Raw genomic sequence first — 13,834 nt, forward strand, 5'->3', positions numbered from 1 at the left:
GAAAATTATTTTAATTACAAAAACAAAAGCTTTACTTTGAAAAACTATTTTATTTTACGGAGATAAGGGGCGACTTATTAAACGGTGATGCAAAGAATCACTGAAGGGAAATACAGATAAAAATCATACCGACGTCTATTAACACCATTATTAATAGCTGTCCCCTGAGATCACATTGAATCATAGCTATATTCGGTGCCGTACTATTTCCACGAGATAATATACATGAGTCCCTTATACCAGGGTGTCAACGCCTACGCTACGTCCATCAGTATAGCTGACCAAACATTTTAGTCTTAGTAGAGGCAATAACGTCTGTGATTATATGTACCTAGTCAGTTGTTGAATATTTACTCATAAAACCAAACTGAATGTGCAGGTATTAGATTTCTTCAATCAATAAATGGTGTTCTTCAATCAATAAACACTTTGGGTATTTCTGGTGGCACTGAAATTGGATTGTTAGAATTGAATGCATTTGATCCTTTTTCAGATTTCGGAATCATCATAACCTCAGTCATTTTCCAAACACCCGGAGATGTTTTGATTATTTTTTAATTTTTAATAAGTTGGTGCATTTTATGATAATAAAATCTTTCTTGGTAGATTTTTCAGCACTTGTTCCAGTTTTTCAGTCATAGCCACGTGCTATATTTGCATTGATTTAACTTAATATCGCGGATAATAATCATGCTATTATTGTCATCATTCTCATTGTATATAAATGATGAATGTAATAATTGGTATTGATCAAAAAGGTAGGTAATTAATTAAAAACATCGTCTTATTTTGCAGTTACAATTTTATTCACTATACACGTAGTTCTGAAATTTTGACATTATCTTTTATTAAAAACATAAATAAAGTAAATGGGTTTATATCGTTGATGGTAGCAAGTTTTTTTGGTGTAAAAATTTCCTAAAATACCTTTTAATCAAAGATCATCGATCATTTGATTAAACTATTTTAGGAATATTTACTTCAGGGCCTTATTCGTCGATATCGCTTCAATATTTTACCAATGACCATGTCCATGACCATGCACATGACCTAATCCACCGAGACCTCCTCCTAGACCTCCGAGTCCTCCAAGTCCTCCGAGTCCCCCAAGTCCCCCGAGTCTAGGTCCTAAAACCAAAGCGTAAATTGAACTTGTAAAAAGTAATAAAAAAAAGAACTCTCGCTATATATTATAATAAATAATTACAAAATCATGTAAACATATATGTAAGTTATTAACTTCAAAAATAAAGAAGAAGGGTTCCAAATTAGTTTTAACAAGAAATACAAGAGCAACACTCATTTTTTTCAAACCTGAAATATATCAAGAAGTGGCAAAACTATTAAAACCTAATTTTTAGGGGTTATACCCGCGAAATCAATAGAAATATCATATAAAGATTTCAGAAAGGTACTGCGAGGTATTATTGATGTTCCTTGGTACACTCGTAACGACAATCTGCATAGTGATCTGAAGATTGAAGCTATCGATAACGTTATTAAGGACTATGCCGAAAGACATGAATACATACTCCTACATAATGATATCTTAGTCAAAATATCAATGAGAGTAAAACAATTTGATCTAATTCAGTAAAGTTACAAGTACAATTCGATGCACATTAAAAACTGTTAAACCAAAAGTGTCTATCGTAGGATATGCGCTTTATAATTCAAATATAATATATACTTATATAAATATAAGTAAATAATTTAATTTTAATTTTTAGCTGACCTGCGATGGCTCCACCAGTAGCAACAGCTCCAATAACAGCTGCGTGGTCACCTCGTGGTCCATGTACGATGGCATGACCGGTTGCTGGTCCTACAATTGCGGCATGATCAGCAATAGGTCCAGAGAGAGCAGCATGAGCCGATGGGCCCACAATACCAACACCGTGTCCTCCCCAGTGGCCATTTGGGGCAGCAGCGGTTGCAGATATTATAGCCAGGGCAATAAACTGATGGAATAAAAGTATGCAATTATTACGAATTAATAAATACTATTATTGATTAATTATATACCAATCAAAACCGATATGAATAATTTGCACTAACATATAACTAGAGTGTTTCAATAACGGCGGGTTGATAGTGAAACGGAATAAGTGCATTCGAAATGTTTATGATTATATGATGAGTTTAGTTCACAGTATCGTCTGAATTTGAGCCATGGCGTGACTTGGATCAATTTTAAAGCATGACTCAGTTGTGGCTTATTAGTATGAATTTACGACTTCAAGAAACCTATAAGAGACTAGTGAATCAGTCAATTCATATAAAATCATGTCTAATATTTGCTTCAAGCTGAAGATGATGAAAAGTATGGAAACATAACACAATAGTATTTACGGGACCTATTTGTGTAAAGTATCTGTCAAAGTATATTAAAAAGATGTAAATAACTAGAACTCGAAGCCTTTCTGCACTTTTTGATGTTTGAATTGGCTGGCAATGCTATTTTATTCAAAGGTATGTTGAAACAATTATTTGAGTTAACTAAATCTCAAACATATATGAAGTGAACTTTCTGCTGAACAGCTTTACTTCAAAACTACATGATCAATTTGCATGACATCACTACTATTCATGACCGAAAAAACACCATAAATTTTCATTATCTTAATTTAATAAAACATGGTATAGTTTTTGTTCTTGGGACTTGATTTTTTAGGAAAGCCACCTAATTAATATCACTATTACTTTCTAAATGGTTACATACTCACTCAATTATTAACATAGACCTTCATTTTCCCATTGTTCGCTATAATATTGTTCAACAACCTGAATTCAATTGATTCAACTTTTTCAACCACAAATTTGTTAGACCTTTGTAGGAAAACTAAATTCAGACATAAGTGCGTGTTTTCGTCAAAATAAGTTTATCATTATTTATATCACATATTTTACAATAATATATATGGAGACAATTAGTTGAAGGCTAATTTCCATGTATCAATTTCGATACTTTCTGTCGTTTTTTCTTGTGAATTGCTAGAAAATGTTAATTAATAAGGACAGTACAAGCAATTTTTATTCCATTATCTCTTGAAGTATTAATTTGGGGACAACAACTTACATACATATATAAATTGAGATTTATTTGGAGTAGTTTTAGCTCAGGATACTAATTTTCATTACATTATTGCTATTTATGGTCAATAGAACGCAATAAATGTATTAGTATCATAATTTAATCAAATTTATATCGTTTTACTTTTTAAGGGTTATATATAGAGCTTTGACTATTTTTTGTGATCAATTAGAATTTTCATTTTATAAATTATATGAAATTTACAAACCAATGTAAAAATCACTACACTTTTTTACCATATCTTTGTTCAGAATTTAGCATATGTATGTATTTTACAATCAATTGTAAATAATGAAATATTTTTCTAAAACATATATCCATTCACTTATTAAAATACAATGCTCATATTGTACCACACCTTAATTTTCCTATTGTTTACCTTGATAAGGGCTAAGTTCATTTAAATCACTAATTGATCCAACTTGTTCAACCTTTTTAGAGAAACTAAATTCAGACATATATACCTATTTTATACAAACCGAAATTAATTTCAGTAACTCAGTTTAATTTCTATACCTATTCATTATTTATAATCAAAATTTTACATAATTATATATTATATATTATATAAATTAGCATATATTTTTGTTAATCTGATGATGAATTGGAAGATCTTTGACACTTTCTGTCGTTCTTTTCTTTTAAATTTACAAGAAACGTTGATGGGAACAATTTTTTATTCAAATATCTCTTGAAACAGTAATCTCGCTTCAAAAAATCAGATACTTATATAGACTGAGATTTTAAGTTACAGTTACATAAATCCATTTCAGATTTATTTATGACAGCAAAAATACTGGAAACCTATATGCATTGGTTTGGATCATCCAGATAGCTCATTTTTAAGATCCTGTAAAAGCCAGTAAAACATTAGTTGCCACCAAGAAGAAAACATTGTAATACGCCAGTGAAATCAGGCGAATTTGGGATGGAACTAAATACTTGAGATAAGAAAGTGCAGACGCCAAAAGGCATCCCTTGAAGGCATCTGTTGGTGTAAATAAGCAAATATATAACGGGAAGAATGTTGATTTGGGAAACCTGTGGGAAATTTAAATCTCAGGGTTTATATTAGGTTTCTACAGGTGTATTACCTCCCTAGAAACATTATGTTAGTCTCCTTTCTCAGTATGCTACATACGGGCTATTCTACACACAAATCACAGAATACCCAAGTATTAACGAAACTTTAGGAATATTTAAACACCTGGTCGAGAGAGTGAGCGAGAGTTACATATTTGGTGCCACTTGATAATTGAAGGTTGTCTTCACTACCCATTTATACCTGTCTAATATTTGTAATTTAAGTTTTACTTTAAATAAACGCATCTTAACTTTAACAGTTTCTCCCTTAGAATCGGAAGGAAAAAACACTTATGACATATCGTTGATAGTGACAGTAATACTTTGTATGTTTTTATTATTTCTTTGCAATTATTCCTTATTCTCTCATCATGTAAACATTCCCTGTACTAATATTAGACATTTTATATCATTAAATATGAGAACCTTTAGTTAACTGATAAATGTTTAACAGAAATCACATATGAATAATAAAATCAGTAATATAATAGGTTTGAAATGAATACATATTCTGATTTTTACTTTTAATAATGATCTAGTTTGAAAGCGAATCGCTTTCATTAAAACAACAGTTGTTATCAGGTCCGACTAGCATATGTATTGTTGGAAACTTAATTGAGAAACAGTGAAGAGAAAGTAATTTTGTGCGTTTCGCAGATATGCACGGATATTGCGCCTCGTAATTTTGAAATAAGGTGAAACTGCTTAGTGCGACCGCTACTGAAAGCAAGGGGCGTTACGCTCGGACTAAGAGATGTCGAGAAACGTTTTGGCTTGGGGGTGGGTAATTCGAAAATAACATTTAACATACCATGAATAATTTATTCAAGAAAATACAGTGTTTGGGAAAAAAGGTTGTTATTTTCAATCAATAAAGTAAATATAGTTCGTTTGGCAGGTCTCAAAGTTGGAACTATGAAAAACCTGTACAAATAGTTGAGCAAAGCCTTCATTTGCCTAGCTATTGTTTTTCTTCCTTTCTCAAGCTTGTTTATCTTCTTCTTCTACTATAATCACATCTCACAGATACTTTATCATCAAACAGGTTGACGAATTCCCTGAACTAAATCTAATATATTCAAGTGCTCTGTAGTAACTATTATTATTCCCTTTGCCTGTAGCTGATATACCGATTTAAAATTCCTAAAGAGATACTGTGGCAACATAGGCTGATAGTACGGAGGTTTGGTCATATAGTAAAGAGCTAATATCAACCACCAGGGATCTCCTTCTAATTTCGAATGAGGTTGAAAACATAATGTAATGTCCTATGAACTATTGTCCCACAAAAAACATTAACAATCATGAGCAGTAATTTGGCGTTTGATTTGGGAGAAAAGTATTTTACAAAGCGTCAGAAACTGGGCTTAAACTGAATGTAATATGTTGATTTATAGAGCATAACGTAAAGACTATCCTTAGATGACAAGGTAATAGGTCATTTGTTACGCTTATATAGAGTATAGTATCTATTTGTGGAATACTAGTAGCAAATCTAACTAAAACATACATCACAGATTCAGAGTAGCTCTGTGCAATCGTCCTTGCCCTGCGTGATATCTCTAATACACCAATTCAATTCCATATCCTTCTGCAACCCATTAAGAATATGATCCAAAATGGTAGTGCACATCTCTTTGAAAGATTGTCAGTACACAAAAATAGACTCAAACAATAGTCGTCTACCAAACGACCTGGTTTATACTCACATAGAATAGTATTTGACAATTGAACAAAAGTTGAAAAAATTAACTGGGAAATATTGGAGCCATTGAAAACAGGCATATTTGGGACGGAACTAAACACTTTAGATAAGGAAGTGCAGATGCCAATAGCCATCCAGAATATGTTTCAACCCCTTGAAGACATCTGATCAAGTATTTACGAACCCTCAAGAATATTTAAACATCTGGTCAAGAGAGTGCATATTTTACGGCACTTGATAGTTGAAGGTTGTCTTCACTAGCCATTATACCTGTCTAATCTTTGTAATTTAAGTTTTATTTTAAATATTTTAAATAATGGCGTTTTAACGTTGATAGTTTCTCTCTTATGGCCGAAAGGAAAACATACTTGTAACGGGGAAACTATCGTTGATAGTGACAGTAACACTTGGTATGTTTTTATTATTTTTCTTGGAATTATTCTATATTTTCTTATCATATAAACCTTTCCTGTACTAATATTACATATTTTACATCATTAAATATGAAAACCTTTAGTTAACTGATTAATGTTTAACAGAAATCACACATATAAATAAAAAAAAATGTAATGCAAGATTTGAAATGAATACATATTCTGATTTTTACTTTTAATAATGATCTAGTTTGAAAGCGAATCGCTTTCATTAAAACAACAGTTGTTATAAGTTCCGAGTGGCACATGTATTGTTGGAAACTTAATTGAGAAACAGTGAAGGGTAAGTATTTTCTTGCGTTTCGCAGATATGAACGGATATTGCGCTTCGTAATTTTGAAATAAGGTGAAACTGCTTTGGGCGACAGCTACTGAAAACCAGAGGCGATACGCTCTGGCTGAAAGATGTGGAGAAACGTTTTGGCTTGAGGATAGGCAATTCAAAAATAACATATAATTAAATTTAACATATACATGAATAATAATTCAAAAGAATACAGGGATTGGGAAAAAGTAATGTTTTTTTCTTTAGTAGTATTTCAATTTCGCGTTCAATAATAGCGTTAGAACTTCGAAAAAACTTTCCAAATAATTGAGCAAAGCCCTCGTTTGTATTTTTCTTCCTTTCTCAAACTTATTTGAGCTTTTAATACACTGAAACGCAAGTAAAAGTGAAAACAATTCTGCCCTATCTACACTTCCTGCTACTATAATCACACCTCACAGATAGATACTTTATCATCAGACAGAATGACGAATTCCCTGAACTAAATTTAATATATTCAAATTCTCCATACTGATTAATATTATTCCCCTTGTTTACAGCTGATTTACCAAGCTAAAGGTCGTAAAGAGATACTAAACTGAGCTTAAACTGGACCTAATGTTTTAATTTATAGAGCATAACATAAAAAGTACCTTTAAAAGAGAAGGTATTGCTACATAAATCAATACTAAGCCCTATGTAAACTATGGTATCTAGCTATGGAATACTAATAGCAAATCCAACTAAGCTATACTTCAGATTCAGAGTGGCTCTGTTTAATCCTCCTCACTCTGCGTTGCATATCTAATATATTAAATCAACTTGATATCCTCCTGGAACCCATTACGAATATAATTTAAAATAGTAGTGTACATCTCTTTGAAAAATTGTCAGTACACCAAAATAAACTTGTTAAATAATAGTCCATCCGACCTGAATTATAGACACATAGAATAGTATTTAGAAGAAGATAATGAAACTCGCAAAAGATTCTTATTGCCCATTAGATAAATTCTTGAATATCTAGAATATTAAAAAAATTTTATAATTGACCAAAAATTGAAAGAATTAACTGAGAAATGATGAGGCATCCATTTTGTCCTGTTCTACTGCTATTATGTTTCTACAAAACCCTGTTAATGGGGTACATTGTAAGAACCAACCCGGTTTTTCAACCGCAAATCTCAGAAGATACACAAAGACAGAATCACAGTTTGACCAAAGAAATTGGCAAAGAATTCTCAAAAAAAAGCGAAACATTAATTAACAATGTGAATAAATTTACATGAAAAAGAATGTAATTACTTTTTCCTCGACCTTATTGATATTATAAAATTATGTGAAATCTATTACTAAACCATATTATATTTTAATATCATTTTTTGATATAAAATATCGTATATAAAAGAATGTAATTACTTTTTCCTCGACCTTATTGATATTATAAAATTATATGAAATCTATTACTAAACCATATTATATTTTAATATCATTTTTTGATATAAAATATCGTATATTTTTCATAAAGCTTTCTCTCATCTCATTAGTGTAGATTCAACTAAGAACAGGTTATAAACGTTATGTCCCCGACTAAGCGATGTTTACTATCCAACATTAAATTTAGAAATAATTTCATAAATCTAATAACAAAATTTATATCAAATACATAATTAGTCATATTTACATAAGTATTAATTAATTTGTAATATTTCTTTTTGTGATTCGGTTTTCGTAATTAGTTATGTAATAATATAAGTAAAATTAGCTACTTGAAATACAAATAGAATAGGATGTAAAAGAAAAACATTCCACATATCATGGAATTAACATTCCCGACGAGATTAATTATGTTACTATAAAAATATAAAATACGCTATTTAATTTTTTTTATGTTTTAAAGCCTCGTTTTACCAACTATGATTTATCTGGACTAGACCTACAGTTTAACGTGGGCTCCGAACCATGATCTTCGGTATTAGGCCGACTAGCGAGTGAGCAACTTAGAAATCATCCCAGAAAACATCTGATCTTACACAGCCTGGTTACTGGCGTAACTGGGATCATTTTTACTGTCGGATTTTGCGGTCTTGCCTTTGTGATCTTTACAAACATGCCCCAGCAGGATTCGAACTCAAGACTCTCGCAACATAAGGTAGACCGTCTTGTCGCCTTTACCATTGCGCCAACCAAGCTTGCGCTATTCAATTTTAAACGAATCAATTTTAACAACATAAATATAGAACCTGCACTGAAAATTTCGATTTATTTGGAGAAAGTCAACTTTTCACTCAATCTCTTTTAGCTCAACACATCCTTCAGCTTCTTCATGGACTGAAAGTGTGAATTTTCTGTTTATCAAAACAATAGATGGTGGGATAGCTACATAATGGAAACGCTCGACTCAATTGCTTGACAACAATGGACTTACCGGAGATAAAAAAGTGTTAATTTTCTAACTTACGTGGAGTTAAGTTTGAGTGTAAAATTGTAGGTCTGAACCTGAAGAACAATAATAACATATGTAGTAAATCTAACAATATATTTATTATTGTGAAATTATCAGCGGTAATATCTTAACAACTATTGAAGACGTCCTTCTGAATCTGTCAATTGAAAAACATTAAACTAAGTGTTGGAATAAAGCTAACCACCAAGTTCAAACCTACAAATAAATTATCGGGAGGAGTGCCTAAATTATCTTAATCTAAGTCTCATTTTAAAATTCTCAACGTTTATTCTTTTGTGAAAAATAAAACACTAAAAACCATTTTAAATATATAAAGACATTACATTTAGTTCCACAAACGCCATCTATTAAAAGTAATCCGAAGTGGCGATATCCACACAAAACTATCAGTTTTAAGATTTTTGATATTGTAACAATTTTAATAAAGATCATAATTAAAGATGAGATATGATATGTTACTTTAATATTAAAAAAAATTGTTTTCATGTGAATAATGAGTAAATAATATTGACTGCTAAAAACACAATTTAAATTTTATTTCTTGTATTTCAGTTCGAACAGTGAAGACCTTTCCAAATTGTGGATTAGCAGGCCTTCATCGTCTTACATCAAGAGGACTTTTCACACGGCAGACTGACCAGAAGTTTTATTGATTACTGTATAAAACATCAAGCCTATAATTTAATTTTAAAGGATTTACATACAACAGATTATGTAGCTTTATATTAAATCGCATCGGATTATTGTAATTCATGTTCGAGCCTCGGAAGCTTGTCTTTTCACCGTCAATGTGTCATTTCGTCAAAGTGTGAAGTTTTATTTTTTATTCCGATTAGAAGAAAAATATTACTTGCTCCATCGTTTCCACATATGAATACTGGTTTCGACGCTTCAAAAGTAGTGGTTTTGACACCTAAGACAAGAAGCATTCCGGACAGCCAAAAAATTCGGGGACGAACTGATGTGTTGAATCCGAGCGAGGAACACAACAACGTGTGCAAGACATACTTTCAAACATTAATATGTACAGTTTTATGCTACCCGTATTCTCCAGACCGTGCTCCTTCTGATTACAACTTGTTCCCATATATGAGTCGAAATCTATATAACCAGTGCTTAACTTCTTATGAGGATAACAAAAAATTAAAATATGCGTGGATAGAATCAGAAGATATATCGTTCTTCCAAGATTGAATCCATAAATTGCCTGAAAGATGACAAAAAATAACGGCTATCGCTGGACAGTGCTTTGAATAAAATATATTATACCGATTCCTAACAATAATGCTTCAAATTAGAAAATAATCCTTTAAAACTAACTCTTATGTCTAATATATTTCTATAAATTCACAAGACTATAAAAATAAATGTAAAAACTATTATAATATTTGATATATAACAATAAAATGATAAACTAAATATGTATCGCTTACCAAGCAGTTCATTTTGATTGAGCTGGGTTAGTGATTTGATTAACAACTGTCTATGCCCTAGCGACAATAACACGTTGTATATATAGATAAAATGTTGACCTTGATTGTGTAAAGACTTACAAATAACCCTGCCTAAAAGAGCCTTATTAAACGTTATCTAATTTGAAATTATTCCGTTTTTCTTGTATTTACATATACCTGATCGTGTTAGCGTAAACAAGGGCACCTGTACATTGTTTATACCATTCTTTGCAAAACAAATAACAGTATACATATTCATAAATACTTTATAATTCTAATAAAAATATAAATAAAAACTAAATATAAACTAATTAGTTAAAAATATTGTACTATATGAATATAATTTCAAGCTTCTTTAACTGACTGCTGTACTGTTTGAAGTAATTATTTTAGAGTAAAATGATATAATTTATTGTTATCTTCATTAATATTAATATTTCTTTATTATTAATTATTAAGTAATTATATAATATTTAAGTCGATTTGTGGAATTAGTTGATTAGATAATTATCGGGAATTATAATTTATGAGCCAAATCTACATATATGATAAATAAGTCAAGAAGCACACTATACACACTATGGAGCAGATAAATAAAATAATGTGGACACTATGAAATATAATAAATATTCTTGCTTGTTGGCAACACTACTTCCGTGAAAATAAAGCGACGCGTATCTATTGCTTTGTTAATATGTCATATCTGTTGGTTATATGATTATATTTCAGGGTATGATACTCTTTGTTTTACGGTCATTAAAACAAGATATTGGTGAACTGTAGGATCCCTAAGACTTCGAAAGAGGGTCGCTTCGTTGGTGCTCACTTACCTGGAGCGACTGTGGCGAGAACAGCTGAATTAATTAACGTTTCACGAGCGACATGACCCACCATAATGTCAGTAAACACAAATAATAGTAAAACATCATCAACAAAGAAAAATAGTGGGCGAAACCCAGAGTTAATGGATAGAGGCCAACCTTAAAAAGGATTGATTAGGCAAAATAAAAATATTGTAGCAATATTAACAGCAGAACTCAACACTCACTTGAGTAATATTGTTTCAATAAAAAAGTACGGCGTGAGCTCCAAAATGCTAACGTTTGAGAGTAGCAATTGCGAAATGCTTTAAAACTGAACCTAAAATTGAACTACAAAAGAAGTAGTGGAACGATCTCAAAACTTTGACTCCATAATTGCAAAAATGGTGCACGAACTGATGAAAAATCGTATTACGTTTTTGCTACAAAAAGTCGAGTTTATGTATAGAGAACCCTAAAAGACCCTTCGATTCGAGCTGCCTGCTTCCTATAGTTAAGAACTAGAGATTCCATTATAATCTATTATGATTTGGGTGGCAAAAGCATGGTATTTAGCAGGTCCTTTTATTCATACCATTGGTCGAATTACTGCGAATAAATATATCCTCAACGATGAAGCTCTACAGTAACTAGCATACTGTTTCCAAACACTGTCATATTCCAGGATGATAATGCGTCACGCACAGAGCCAAAAATGTTCAGAAGTTTAAGAAGCTCAGAAAATCATCAAAAATCAAATTACATTTATTTATCATATCACAGCTAGTTAGTAGCTAAAACTACTTAGTAATATTTCATTCATATTGTAATTGGATATACCTCAACTGGTGCCCTCGGCATGTTTTTAAAATTACAGCAGATATTTCACAAAAAATATATTAACGGAAATAAAATGAAATAAAATGGAGAAGAAATTGCTCGTCTCTTTTTGACCTACATCCAAGTCCACGGTTGTCGAGAAATTTTAATACATTAACTTTTTGTGATCACGCAATCTTTCTTGATATTTTTCTAAAACCTTTTAATTTCTTAGTTGACCATTGGTACCTTTACATCTTTTTGGATGTCCTAATTTCTAATGCACAATGGAGTTTTAACGATTGCCGAGCACTTTGCTTTGGTAACGTTGGATTATACGTTAGATACCCTATATATCACATAAGTGATAGACAGTATCACATAAATATAAGTCCACACCAGCTTCAGGATTTTCTTATATAATAAAAATTTATTGTGGAGTGTTAGTTCAACTTTTCGATTCTTCCTAACATGCTCTTTCTGCTTGAGCTTGGAATCGCAGTTTTATGCCCCCCAAATATTCAGCTGAGCTCGCATACGAAATGACTCCAAAACCAGCAATCTATTTTTAGTCTATATTTTATATGTGTATTTTACAAGTGTAGATTTTGCGACATTCACTTCCATTCGCCAATTCTAAGTCCATTCAGTAATTCTATTAACAGCTAATTGTATTCTAGTAGAAAGCTGTTTGTATTCTAGTAGGATTCTAGTTCTAATTTGTATAAAGTAGATTAACATCTCGAACAGTATTAAAGTAACTGGCGGATTAAAGCAAAATTAAAAAGCAAGCAACAATTCAATTTTACTCATCAACGAAATGCCTTCGCAAAAATATTTTCTTTACAGGTGCCTAACTCATTAATCTTTATATCTATCAAACTCTACTAAACTATCAAATTACTATTTAGTATCATCTAAATATGGGATATTGCGAAAATTTTCTTTGAAGACACCTATTGATTTTCCTCTCTATTACTCTATGACACTGGCATTCACTTAACCACCCATATCAATAAACACAACACGATTTTCGATAAGCTAAAGACAAATAAAACAAATCTTGATAAAAATTACCTACCTGAAACTTCATTTACATAGCACAATAATTTTTGACAATAAACAAATGACACCACCATCATATCTACAATATTCTACTATACATACATAGTCTATTCAAAACAGTAGTGACGCACGTCATCTATATGTGCCTGTCGAAAGTTGTAAATTGTTTTACAATCAGACAAGATTTTCCTTCTCATTTTATTCTATCAAAAAAGAGATAGGATGCTGTTAAAGAAGTTCGAACATGTAACCGAAAGAGCCTGCAAAAGTTGCTCGTTTCTCAAACGTCTGCAAAATTATAAACCAGCATACGTTGTTTCGAAGCTTTGTTTTAATAAATAATAATGAAATCGCCGCGGTTTTTATTGAAAATAGTTTTTGCGCGTTGCAGCTGCACTGAATATTAGTAAAGGCACGGTCACTAAAATATCTCAAAAAATAAAAATCAATATAACCTTAAATTTACCAAAAAGAAATCGTCTTTATGCGAAACAGGTGACGAACCAAGATCAGCTTGATATTAGCTGTATCAGAGATAAAATATACGAAAAAAACAGTAAATAAACAGTAAGTAGTTTTTTCAATCGAAACGTAATTTAATACAATTATTTCAGAGAAAATTGTTAGTCGAGAAAATACCCATAAAGA

The 13,834-nt window shown here is 31.3% G+C and overlaps 1 protein-coding gene across 1 annotated transcript; it reads right to left on the reverse strand.

Moving 5' to 3' along the window:
* Positions 1-784: 784 nt before the first annotated feature.
* On the reverse strand, positions 785-10,581 carry LOC143205347 (uncharacterized). The gene is made up of 3 exons (XM_076418597.1): positions 10,482-10,581; positions 1,736-1,961; positions 785-1,128 (listed from the first exon to the last, which is right to left on the reverse strand). The coding sequence occupies exons 1-3, from the start codon at positions 10,491-10,493 to the stop codon at positions 1,016-1,018; spliced, it is 351 nt and encodes a 116-aa protein (XP_076274712.1). The 5' UTR covers positions 10,494-10,581; the 3' UTR covers positions 785-1,015.
* Positions 10,582-13,834: the final 3,253 nt, after the last annotated feature.

The sequence above is a fragment of the Rhynchophorus ferrugineus genome, unplaced genomic scaffold (genome assembly GCF_030347505.1).
Source record: "Rhynchophorus ferrugineus isolate W39M unplaced genomic scaffold, kcgeb_rfMv2 rfM11, whole genome shotgun sequence".
NCBI classification, from domain to species: domain Eukaryota; kingdom Metazoa; phylum Arthropoda; class Insecta; order Coleoptera; family Curculionidae; genus Rhynchophorus; species Rhynchophorus ferrugineus.

What these genes read in the sequence shown, in the direction of transcription:
- LOC143205347 (XM_076418597.1), bottom strand. An exon ending in TACTGGTGGAGCCATCGCAG is followed by an intron (nt 1,129 to 1,735) that starts GTCAGCTAAAAA and finishes CTTTGGTTTTAG; the next exon opens with GACCTAGACTCGGGGGACTT.